A 13191-nucleotide genomic window follows, 5' to 3' on the forward strand; every position below is an offset into this window, starting at 1 on the left:
TATTGTTACACACAAGTGTCCTAGGCTTTGGAAAAGAGCTTTATAAAGTATTTTTATTATTATTATCCTATCCTATAATAGAACATAAAAAACTTTTTTACATCCAATAACAGAACATGTGGATTCATACTTGCGCAAACTAAATCTTCAGTAATCTTACTACAAGCACAATAGTCATGCAAAAGACATTAATTTATAAAGTTAAACATAGTGTATTCTTCAAAGGAATAAGAAAAGGTTTATTCCATGCTGAAAAGAGAAGAAAGGAAACACAACGTTTCAGCTGTGGAGCCTTCTTCAGGTGTATAGTGAATTCTTTATTTGTTTTTTGAGCATGAATACAACATTGTTTTAGACTTTCCATTTTCATTGCACATTCTACATTACATAGAGTAATATTTTATTGTCTCATAATATCACAACTTATCAACACATAACCTGTGCATTATACAGAAAATACAATATAACAGTATCTGTGGTGGCTTCATGAGGCTGAGGGTTACTCTCTCCTGATTATTCTAGTGAAACTCTGTAGGAATTAGACAAATGTACACACCCAAGCAAGCTAACTTCAACCTGAGGAGGACGTGAGGGTTTGTTCACTTTAGTCTGGCTCTACAATAGGGAAATATTAAATTGCACATCGATTTTCACATTAAAACTAGAAACCACATAAAAAAGAAATGAAATGTAACATAAAGACCAATAATGTGTCTAACTCAACATTGGATTTATATACTAATATACAACTGTATGTGCTCCCTCAAGAACCTAATAGTGATCGATGTTTGAGTACGTAGTTTCTTCCCTTTGTCTTAACTCTATGTAGTTGCATGGTTTAATAAGTTATTCATTATAAAAGATATATTGCTTTTCCACTGGTAATTACAGAAGGCCCAGTCAACACCAAAGTCATTTAGCAATTACAAACAAATTGTAAAGCAAAGTAGAGAGATGTTTTGTGCTCTTGAATAATAATCTCAATGTAAACTATCCTAAACTACAGCATTTGGTTTGAATTATGCACAAGATTAAATGTTGCACTAGTACAAAAATGTCATTTTTCAACTCTAATGGACTGAAGATTGTATGTGAAGCTGTTTCCCATCGCAGTGCCCAAAGTGTAAAAATCTCGAGGAGCAGCCCTATATAGTGCATTAGCTGGTGTTGTATTTCTACTGTAAATGCTGTCCAGGGGGAAATCTTCTCAGGACAGGGGTAGGGGGAGAAGTGAGTTGAAGAAATTATCTTGCAGTTTCTTGCATGCATTTTGAAAGTCAGTGCTCAGCTTCTTGTTGAGGACTGTGCAACGAGAGAGTCAGAGGACAAAACATGAGATTTCATTCTGTAAAGGCCAATCTCACATATTCAGGACAAAACGTAACCTATTCAGTGCACATATCACATCATCCATCCATTCGTTTTCTAACCACTTTGTCCAGTTCGGAGTCACGGGGGAGCCAGAGCCTATCCCAGCAAGCAACAGGCTCAGGGCAGGATACACCGTGAACAGGACACCAGTCCGTTGCAGGGCAGACACACAGACACACACTCACAGCAGGGCCAATTAACCTACCAGAATGTTCTCCTTCATATTGGCGTGGGCTTCATCCCACGGTCCAACATGCTAATTTGTTTTTGGGAAAATAGGCTCTGTTATGAGTGTGTGAGTGTCTGTGTGTGTGCCCTCCAATGGACTGGTGTCCCATTCAGGGTCTATCCAACCTTGTGCCCATTGCTTGCTGGGACGGGCTCCAGCACCCATCGGGATCCTGAATTAGAATAAGCAGTTAAAAAATGAATGCATGGATAACAAGGGTTATCATTTTTTAGTGGTAGAGTAAGAGCATTCTCCAGGGCTTTATAATCATACTCTAAGATATTAAATGCAAAGAATGGAACATTTTCAAAATCCAGACAATGTAGTTTTTTTTAAACCATGCATTCTGTTACCTCTCACACTGAACTTAAAGTAATTTTGTGGCAGCCCTCTCACTGTTTTACATCGGTGCAGTACCAACTCCTGTCCTACTGCTGTCTTCTGCACTCACCTGGGTGATGCTTCTTGCAGAGGCACTTGATCATTTGAAGCTTCTCCCCATTTGATTTTGGAATTCTTTGACAGCTCACCTTCTTATTCTTCATCACTATGGGAAAAGACCAACCAAGGTGTATCAGAACAAAATGTATATAAAGATATACATATCTTTAAGGAAAACAGAAAATAGTAAATAAAATGTTTAGACCCAAGCAGGAAGTTATATTTTAAGAATAAATATCCTTTGTTCTTGAACTATTGATTCTAAATTCCATTTGGCAAGTAAAATAAAGACTCACCTTTGCAACCGCAGTCATTTTTTAACAGATATGGTCGTCTCTGAGAGTCAACTGACATGGAAAAAAGAAAGACATAAATTGGAATTTTAATTCTACACCAAATCCTTCAGAACTCTTCCAGGAAACCAATGGGAAGAGTCTGTGAAAGGTCAGCTGAGTAAATCTGACCTTTCCCAGAGTTCATTTTTGGTCAATGATAAAAACAGGTCAACAAAACCTATGGCATGATTACATACTCTAGTCATGTAATTACTCCAGAATATATAAACATAACGAATACATATACAGTACATGCCATGACATGCATTACATCAACAAAAGATATTTTATTTCAGCAATTAATTGTCCCAAGTATTACTAAATTTACTGGGTTTTTTATCATTATCTGCGTTAGTAAGTAACCAGTTCTGTATCTCCTTACTGTCTTTCATAAATGGAAATCATTGCTTGAGTCTATTGTACACTGCCAGAGTGCAAGAGGAGGAATGTTTCTATTTATCCAATTGACCTTGTGCTGCTCCATAGATGACTACAAATAAATTAACTTTGGAGTTGGAAAGGATTTGACTAATTCTGGTCTGTTTGAGATTTAGGCTCATCACTGGCCCTGAAGCCATTTTGAAACCAGTAACAAGGGAATATAGCTCTGTACAGGGAAACAGAACTGGGTACTGAACTTCTCACAATCCAGAGTCTGCAGTTTGAAAACATAATGTAACCATTACATTACTTTGTTAGTCATTTGTAAATGATTCATTATCAAAGAGGGATTGTCCATGTCATTTCTTTTTCTTTTTGGTTTTAGTGCCTTGAAATATTTGATTATGAAAGAAACTGGGTAGCAATAAAGGTGCTGCTGTAGGTTTTTGTGAGTAATGCTGCGCTTGGTTGTTTTTGCAAAATATAAACTGGCTCACAATAACTAAGTAGTGATTCTCAAAATGCAGTTCTTGGGGGGGAAGGATTGTTTTTTAACATGTGGCATATACTGTGGTTTCACTTGACAAAATATATTGAGTGATTTAGCATCTTCTATTATGATAAACCAGTAAACTATAGTAGTTCCAACGCACCAGTACTTTTCCACAAACTACCTTGTATCTAGAATTTCCTTAATTCTAGCATGATACAGTTTTAATAATTATTCTGCAGAACATGCATACATATTGTCAACCACAAAATTGCATTTAGGTGAAACACAATAAAGCCTTAACAAAATGTTATTGTAAAGTACAGAATTCATACAAACAACAATTTTGAATAATTTGGCTGGTTATATAGAGATATTTATAAAGATTTTACAGATATACCTAAAGCATGAAACATGCCATTAATCAAACATTGTCTGATTCTTCACTCTTAGATGTTACAGAAAGGAGGCAACAAAACCTTTTACATCTGAACTCTGACCAGACCAGAATTACGTTAATTGATTAAGCTCCGGAAATTTGTTAAAGCCTCCGTTTTGTTTTTTCCGAGCTCATTCTTGTTACACAGTGCTGGCTGGTTCATCCAAACGTGTTCTTCACTAGTTGCAGCAGGTTCAAAGCTCTGCTACTCAGATTTTAAACAAAACTAAAATGCAAGACCATATACTATATCACTTATCATAGCTTACTGGCACGCGATCCCTGTGGGTTTCAGAATAAGGTTGAAAGAACTGCTGCTACTCTTGTAGAACTTAGTTGTCATCAATTAGTAATTTTTCCTTTTCTATCAGTTAAGGATTTTAACACAGCATGGAGCAACAGATGAGCACATGCAGAAAAAAAGAGGTCTGTTTTAATTTAAGTAAAATAAGCCTTTAAAGCAACAAAGGAAATGTAGGTCTCTTGACATTACCTGTTGCAACTTAACAAGTTTTGTAGTTGTCTTACCCATATAGTTGCTGCAGATTGCTGCTAAAACAAGAATCACCAGCATCAGACACACCAGCTTCGCCATAATGGTTTTTGTGCTCTGTCTTGAATTCAAATGTAGTAATAATCTCAATCTCAATTACATAACCTCTTCTGGTGAAGAAACTGGAGGTTCTGAAATTTTGCTGGTAAGCAGGATTTATATAGGATTAGGAAAGCCTGTTGGCCAAGTCTAAACAAGTTATTACATTTCTTCTTTATGCCTTGCTGGTTTCATGTTTGCATTCTGCTGTGATTCTGTGATTTTCAGATAAGAGTTTAAGTAGGATGCTGGTTCATGTATACGTTACCCAGGACTTGATCAATGTTTGATCAAAGTCATTTTCCCTGAGTCTGTTGTTGTCCATTGGTTTAAATGAGCACTAGCATTAAATCAAGGAGGCATGGTGGTGCAGTGGTTAGTATTGCTGCCTTGCAGTGCTGGGGCCCTGAATTCAATTCTGGACCAGGGGTGCTGTCTGTGTGGAGTTTGTATGTTCTCACGTTCGAATGGGTTTCCTTTGCATGCTTTGGTTTCCTCCCACAGTCCATATACAGATAGGTTAATTGGCTTCTGGGAAAATTTGCTCTGGTGTGAGTGTGAGATTTTGTGAGATAGCGTCTCACAAAATTTCAATCAGTTTAAGTATAAGTCTAAGTTTAAGTCTAAGTTTAAGTATAAGTCTCACCCTGTAAAATATCCACTAAAAGTTAAACTGCATATTTAAATATGTCTACAAATGCATTCCAGAATGCCTTTCAATATTTCAGATGACCTCTGCATCATTTATATAGCTATTTGTGTAATACAGAGGAGGAATGTTAATAACTCAAAAATCTATTTTGGTTCACTTTGAAGATGTTCAAAGTGAAATTAAGCAAATCAATCAAACACATCAAAAAAACATTTTCAGATAACCTAACAATATTTTGGTATACAGTATTTCTAAATGTATAAGCAATATCTAATCAAGCCCAATTGTCATTAATTTATCTCTTTACACAGAAGTAAACTTTTATTTCACATCATACGATCATTTCTTAAAGGAAAAAGAAAGTTATTTTAGACCTGTTTTGGTCTTATTATTTAGATTATTATAATGATGAAACTCTGCCTGACAGAGTTGGGAGTGTGGGATACTGACTTTCTTCACGGTATGTTCTAGATAATATCGACTTTACCTTTGCTGGTAAATTTCTGTTTCATTATTATTACACCGTCTTGAAGTAGAGGTGGTCTTATTTCTTACGAGATATAGTTTTTGTGCTGCATTTTGATTTTGTTGCTAAAACTTGATGAAAACAACGGGTAGTGTTGTATATTTTCACATTCTTGTAGTTAGTGCTGTCTCATTTATGTGTTTCTTTTTTAAATACTGGTTTCACTGCTGTGAAAAGAAATTTATCCAGAGGATACTGGAGAGTCCTTGCACATGAAATACATTGTCTAACAATGACAAAACTGAACTTTAGGGGGTTGTCACACAGGTGTCTATGCATAGGGCAGAGAAGATTATTATTGTTTATTTTATGATAAAATTGATTCATTCCAAAATGTTTTTATCAGAAGCTATGAAACTGGATGCTGTTCCACTGAGGGACAGGCCTTACTGTTTCATCTGTTTTAAGGCTGTTGTAGATTCCTGTGATCTGATGCATCCACATGTCTGCTCACACAACTCCATCTCACCTCCTAATCTTATCCCTTAATCAGGCCTAAACTGAAACAACCCCTCACTGTCGATTTCAAAAAGAATTAGCAGTTTCAGACTGTGTCGCTTTGTGTATTCATGTGATCTTGCTCATATTTAAATGGAACAACAGAACATTTGGCATTGTTGATATCAGCAGGGTACTTATCCAGTACAGAATATCCATGTGTTTTTCAAGAACTATCATGTGCTTGCCTGCGGTATGGAAAAAAACTAGTAAGAAGACTTATTTTACAGTAACGTCTCATTAAACAAATGAAGAACATGATTTATTTTGTATCTCAGGATTGTGATGAAAATAATACTGGTAAGCACAACAGATTCCTGGGACCATCAATTTTATTGACATCCTAATAGACATTGCACAGAAATCAAGTTTCATTCTTTGTTACGATAAGCTGTTCGCAAAAAGCCATACAAAAAAGATGTGAGATGGAGTTGTCACACAAGTTATTCCAGCATTACATTAGGATTTTGAGTCCACTGGGGCTACACACAGGGCACCATTCACCATAAACATTTGAGATATAACATCTGCATAGCCACTGGAGACGTCTGCTCATGATAAGAGACAAAAGCAGTGTGCACAAGACACCTAAGGCAGACGAATATGTTTAAAGCCAAAAAGCCAGGGTTCCTTCGCTCGAGTTTGGCTCTGTAATGAGGAAATAGGAAATGCTGCAGAAATTCAAGCAGCTACTCAGAGTAAAGAGCTTTATTTTAACATGTACCTATAGCACAAGTAAAACAATATATGATTAAATGATAACATCTCAGAAAACATGAAAGATCTTTAAAATGAAAAATAATTGTAGTATTCCTCTTGACACTTTCTACACTTGCCTATAACTTCAAATATAACATACCTAGGCATAGGGGTATAACTCATTATCAAAAGACTGTGCTAATCCTGTGGCTATTTGAGTCACCATTTGCAGGTTATTGAACAGTTAAAAAATACAGTAAAATTAAAGGAAAGCCAAGAGCAAAAATCTGTTTAGGCTTTTTAAACTCAAGGAATCTTAGCTGGCATAGCATTGGGCTTGAAGCATATAAGATCTATAGAGCTGTGACAATGTCATCTTTCAGTCTGATCTCTAAATTAAAGTAGAGATTACTATATTAAGCAGTTACATTCATTAGCTACAGTGAAATTGCTCAAGTCTTTCAAAATTGTTGATTCAGTATTGGGTTGGAGACCTCTGTTGTAAAGCAAGGCAGAGGGAAATCAGATTTGTTGGGTTCTTAATAAATATATATTAAGAATATTAAGAACCCAACACATCAATCTTAGTCTTAAATACTAAGACTGAGAAACTGTCCTAACTGAAGCCTTTGGTTTGAAAGATTAAATGTTATTGCACTTATGCTGCTTTGCTTTGCCTGTACTATGAGAAGTTTAACGTTATGTACAAATGTTTCGCATGACAGTGCTGAAAGTGGAAAACGTCACTAGGTATATCCCTTTTAAATTTGAAGCACAAGTATCTATCATAGGTTCATCTGGGCTTTCAAAACACTGTCTGGGATGAACTCCTTGCTTCTTCTCAGGTCTAGGGAATAGATATAGGTATGGGTTTTCTCTTGCATGACTTCTGCAGTACTTCATTCTGCAACACCTTGCGATCTGTGTTTGAACAAAGGACAAAAGAGGGGAATTTACTCTAGGGCAAATTACACCTGTTCGAGACAAGGAGTAAGCACTGTGAAGATTGACAAGTCCCTATATTTAATTTAGCACCAACACCTACAGTGTTGCCTTTTGTGGATGTGGATTCTAGCGTGTACAATATTCAGACTAAATTAATAACAAGACTGTGCAGAAGAAAATTAGAAATCAGAGTTGACGTCACTGTGTAAATAGATAAAAGTGAGCATTTTAGCCTTATCATTCACATGTCACAGGAAGGAAAACAATGAAGCTTTATTGATGTGACTCTTTGTGGGTCAGGAGTTATGTCTTAACCTTCTTTTGCTAGTCTGTTAGTGTGTAAAAAACTGAAAATGTATATGCAGATTAAGTACGCATAAATAAAAAAATAAGTAATAGGTTTATTCCATGCTGAAAAGAGAAGAGAGAAAACCCAACGTTTCGGCCGTGGAGCCTTCTTCAGGTGTTCTTCTTCTAACACCTGAAGAAGGCTCCACAGCCGAAACGTTGGGTTTTCTCTCTTCTCTTTTCAGCATGGAATTAACCTCTTACTTGTTCCTTTGCAGCCTACGCATGCTGACGCAGCTACCCACATGAACTAAATAAAAAAATGTTAAAAGGCCATATTTTCCAAATGCTAAAGCAAATGCAATAAGCATCTGCAAAATTTGTTGCAGGCTATCAAATAGACAATAATGAATTATTTTCACTCCCCACAAGGCTGTTTCATGTGACATTTTTTTCTGATAAAGTCTGATGTTTAAACAGCCATACTTTTGGCAGGCATTTCCTTTAACTGTTGGCTTGGGTGACAGAAGGTGGCGCTATCACGTACCATGCTTATGCTTTGAGCAAAGGCAGCGTAAAACCCATTGCAGCTCTTGTTCGGTGCGTGGAAGGAATCTGCTTGGGCAGACCACACTGTTAACTGTTGTAACTGTCAGAAAAGAACACAAAAGGCACATAAGAAACATTTTTTAAAAGTGCATACCTGGGAACAAGGCATGAGAAAAGGGTTCAGATCTGGAATCTCTTATAAAACCATATGAAGGGTTAAAAAGGACTGGCAGCCATTCTGCCAATCTACACTATTTGGTAGTTAGTAGCTATTTCATCCAAGAATCTCATCCAGCTTCTTTTTGAAAGGTACCAGAGTTTTGGCTTCAGCAACATGGCTGGACAGCTTGCTCCACACTCCCACCACCCTTTGTGTAAAGAAGCTCCTCCTCTTGGGAGAATGGGGTGGACACTCACCAAAGCAGCCACACTTGTTCTTGAGATGTCTTCCTTCAGAATAGACTAGGAAAAGGGAAAATGTAAGAAGTGACTCAGTTCTCCATGTAAAAACCCTCACAGACTTTACAGAAGAACACAGAGAGAGTGAATGGTTGAGTAAGACAGAAATTTTGTGATGTAGATTTGGAATCTCTAATTGTTTTTCCCTATAAAACTACAGTAACTAACAATGATGTGATGCCTTGTTCAAAGCATCGTGCTCCATAAAGTCAAACTCACCCACTGATAGGGGGCATGAGCCGAGCTTAGACCATCATCAGCCGGTTTAGTTCAGCCCTACTGATGATGCTCAGTAGGAGAGGAGCTGCATGTTCAAATATCTGGTGTCTGTACTTGGCTGAGTTGCTGAAGCAGCCATCTTTGGCTTTACGACTGAATGCCTCTAAATCGGAACCCTCCCGAAAATGCACAGCAGTATGCAATATGGGGGAAAGCGCAGCCAGGTGATATACAAGTAAACGTCAGTGTTTTTTTTTATTCTAGGGCCCTAGAAAGGGAAGAAGCCTGACTTTCCCCCTTCAGTGAGCCCAGGTGTGCTATGTCACTCAGTCAAAAAGACAAAAACCACCTTCAAACTGGTAAGCCCAGATTAATGTCCAGCAATTCCTGAGGAAAGGCCTATGGCATCTTTTGTGACCCATCACCTTATCCTTCATTGTTCTTTTGAATTTTTGCTTTCAGGAAGCTGCTTTCGGTGTCCACAGTGCAAGACAAATAGAAGAAACTCTAGTTTTGTTCCAGAGGCCATTAGACTTGCAACAAATGAACGTAAAAAAAGTTTTATCACTATCACTATCTCTATTGGATAGAACCCCCTCTTCAAATGTACTTTACTACTTTCTTAAATATCTAATAATCCAATTATTATTTAATTAGTAGTATAGGACAGAGTCATAACAATGCACACTGTTACTTTCATAATAAATTTATTATCTGCCTGCTGTTTGTTTTTTTTTTATAAAAGTTGTGTGCCATGCTGCTTGCTGCTAAGCTGATCCCTTTGGGAATGAATAAAAGGTATTTTTAATTGAACTGTACTGAATATCTCTCAGACTGCTCTTTACGTCTTTATGCATCTGAAATCACCCACAATGCTCCCAGTGTTGTAGAAGTCAAAGACTTGCCTTACCTGTGTGCTCACTGCAGATTGCTACTAGAATAAGAATGGCCAACATCAGACACACCAGCTTGGCCATAGTGGCTTGTGTGTCCAAGGATGTCTTGACCTCAGAGGAACTGACAAGCTGTTTCAAATGTTGTACACTGAGTCTCTCCTTAAATCACCTCTGCAGGAGAGGATGATCCAGGTCCTGGGTTCATATAGCCAATGGGAGGCCTTGGTAATTAACGCACTCTTTGGCTACATCTAAACTGGCTGCTGTGTTTGCTTTATCTGGTCCTTGTTTACATGCTTCTCTGCTCAGGTAATGATTTTCCCATGCAGTGTAAGATAATCATCCGTATGTTTTGGGGACAACGGCCATGAGTATGCTGCGATTAAGGAGATAAAAACTCTGCACTCTGCACTCTGCAGACACAAACACACAATGCTTTTGTTTCTATTTTGAAAGTAATTGGATGTGCTACGTGCCAATTTGAAGACAAAAGCAAAGCATTTGTTCACTAAGGGGGTGGCTTGGTGGCGCAGAGGTTAACATTGGCTCTGGGTTCAGTTCCAGTGGTGCTTTCTGCATGGAGTTTGTATGTTCTCCCTATGTTTGTGTGGGCTTCCTCCAGGTGCTCCAGTTTCCTCCCACAGTCTGGCATTGATTGACTTCTGGGAAGATTGGTCCTGGTGTGCCCTGTGATGGACTAGTGTCCTGTCCAGGATGTATCCTTTCTTGCACCCATTACTTGCTGGTATGGGCTCCAGCTCCCCCGTGACCCTGAACTGGGTAAAGCAGTTTGAAAATGGAAGGATCTGGTAGATATATGGTGGTGTTCTCCTCTCAGAAACTCCCACACTTCAGTGATAGGAGATGTGAAACGAACTGCATCTCTTTTGTCTTCCTCAGAGGTAAATATGACATGTGCCCTATGATGGACTATGGAATTTTTTTACAGAAATTTCATCCATCCATTTTCTATCTGCTTTTCCAATTCAGAGTTGTGGGGCAGCCAGAAGCTATCCCAGCAAGCAATGGGCATAAGGCAGGATACACTCTGGATGGGACACCAGTCCATCACAGGACAGACACACACTGAATGACAGAATTCGCTACACATTTAAAACAGAGATAATTTTTGACAAATTCAACCATCAGGGACTACTTTAAGCTTAGCTTGGAAATGGAAATATTGAAAATATGCGCCATTTCATTTTCTAAAGAGCTGTGCTCCTTTTACTATTTGCTCAGTTGATTATTTCACATGCAATGTGTGAATTTGGCTGCTCTGTCAAAAGAGCTAACTCTCTGTATGGGTATCTGTTTATCCAGCCATTAACTTTTTATATTGTTGTCTGTTTATTCAATTATTTACCTTTAATATCGCAGGATAATAAATTTAGGATAGTGAATTTAGTAGTGTCTGATCTAACTATGCACATGCATTTTAAAGGGTCATTAGTACAATGTCAAAGAGAATGTTTTAAATATCAATCAGGATTTCTGGAAGTCAGTATGTGAATCTAAAGTGAATGTAAAGATATATTTACTTCTAGAGATCCTTAGTTATGCAGGTGGATTTTATATAGTTGGTTGTTTTAGTAAAGAGGGTTTGGAACTGGGTTATTTCAAAATTGCTTTGGTTTATGTAATAATCCTGCAATTTATCCCCCCCCCCGTGCAGCAGGGACTGTACAATACAGCTTTTGTGTTTTGATCTTATAGAGGTGTCTGATTTCTGAGATGTTAACAGACAAGAAGAAATAATGGGGGCTGATTTGAAATCTAAGTAAATAAAAATGTGCTTCCAGCATTTTTTTATAGGGCATTTTTCAGTCTTTAGACTATTTGAGTAGTCGCACGCACCACAAGCATTTATTTGATTTAAGCATTTTTTTTCACCTCAAGGTCGAAGAGATTTCTTTAAACAAAGTGTTATGTTTTCCCGACAACTTATTCCAGAAGCCTGTGGAAAATACCACAGGAAGCTGCTAGGTAGCCATATTTTGAGGACCTCCTCTCTTTGATGTCTTTTCTGATCCTCAGTCTTTGGTGTGCAGTTTGGGTGAGAATTATTATGTGAATCTGAAATCTCCCCTGGAAGTCTAATTTTCCTGTAGTTAGTCACTAGCGAATTGAGCAGTAGTTAGCATTGCTGCCTTGCAGCCCTTCGGCCCTGGGTTGCTATCTATGTGGAGTTTATATGTTCTCCCTGTGTCTCTGTGGGTTTCATCTCACAGACCAAGAACACACTGTTAGGTTAATTGGCTTCTGGGAAAATTGGCCTTTGTATTAGAGGGTCACAGGGGATGTGGAACGTCTCTCGGTAAGCGTTCTGGTGCCAGTCTTGGTACGCCCTGGACACCCTAGGCACACACAGAAACACACACAATTAACCCACAAGTATGTTTTAGGGCTGTGGGAGGAAACCACAGCACCTGGACAAAATCCATGTGAACACAAGGAAGAACATACAAACTCCATACAGACAGCACCCCAGGGATTGAACCCAGAGCTCTAGTGCTGAGAGGCAGCAATACCAACCACTGCATCACAGGTTTCCCCTCCAAAAACATCTGACCTTGGGCAAGTCTGATGAAGCACTGACATGTACTGCAGCCAGTGGACAAATTTATTATAATTATAGTAATTGCTTATACTTATATAGCACTTTTTTCTGGACATTCCACTCAAAGCACTTTAAAGGTAATGGGGACTCCCCTCCACCACCACCAGTGTGCAGCCCCACCTCGATGATGCGATGGCAGCCATAGTGCACCAGAACATTCACCACACATCGGCTATTAGTGGGGAAGAGAGCAGAGTAATTAAGCCAGTTCATAGAGGGGGATTATTAGGAGGCCATGATTGATAAAGGCCAACAGGAAATTTGGCCAGCACGCCGGGGTTACACCCCTACTCTTTTCGAGAAATGTCCTGGGATTTTTAATGACCACAGAGAGTCAGGACCTCGGTTTTACATCTCATCCAAAGGACGGTGCCTTTTTACAATATAGTGTCCCTATCTCTATACTGGAGCATTAGGACCCACACAGACCGTGGGTGAGTGCCCCCTGCCAGCCCCTACAGAAAGAATATTAAGAGGGATTAAATATTGTATTTCTGGTGCTACTGTATCTCTATAACCCATTTACTGTGCATTCTTACCCAGTGATGTAATTGTCAGTGAA

The 13191-nt window shown here is 38.4% G+C and overlaps 1 protein-coding gene and 1 long non-coding RNA gene across 2 annotated transcripts; both read right to left on the bottom strand.

Moving 5' to 3' along the window:
• Window positions 1–296: 296 nt before the first annotated feature.
• LOC148838265 (uncharacterized) lies at window positions 297–4379 on the bottom strand. Its single transcript, XM_088912264.1, has 4 exons — window positions 4215–4379; window positions 2338–2388; window positions 2052–2147; window positions 297–1302 (listed from the first exon to the last, which is right to left on the bottom strand). The coding sequence occupies exons 1-4, from the start codon at window positions 4279–4281 to the stop codon at window positions 1208–1210; spliced, it is 309 nt and encodes a 102-aa protein (XP_088768390.1). The 5' UTR covers window positions 4282–4379; the 3' UTR covers window positions 297–1207.
• A 1889-nt stretch (window positions 4380–6268) lies between these two features.
• On the bottom strand, window positions 6269–10204 carry LOC148838266 (uncharacterized). Its single transcript, XR_016090879.1, has 4 exons — window positions 10024–10204; window positions 8853–8897; window positions 8434–8535; window positions 6269–7574 (listed from the first exon to the last, which is right to left on the bottom strand). It is a non-coding gene; the product is annotated as an uncharacterized LOC148838266 (long non-coding RNA).
• Between the last annotated feature and the right edge of the window lie 2987 nt (window positions 10205–13191).

The sequence above is a fragment of the Atractosteus spatula genome, chromosome 3 (assembly GCF_055471065.1).
Source record: "Atractosteus spatula isolate fAtrSpa1 chromosome 3, fAtrSpa1.hap1, whole genome shotgun sequence".
Lineage (NCBI taxonomy): Eukaryota > Metazoa > Chordata > Actinopteri > Semionotiformes > Lepisosteidae > Atractosteus > Atractosteus spatula.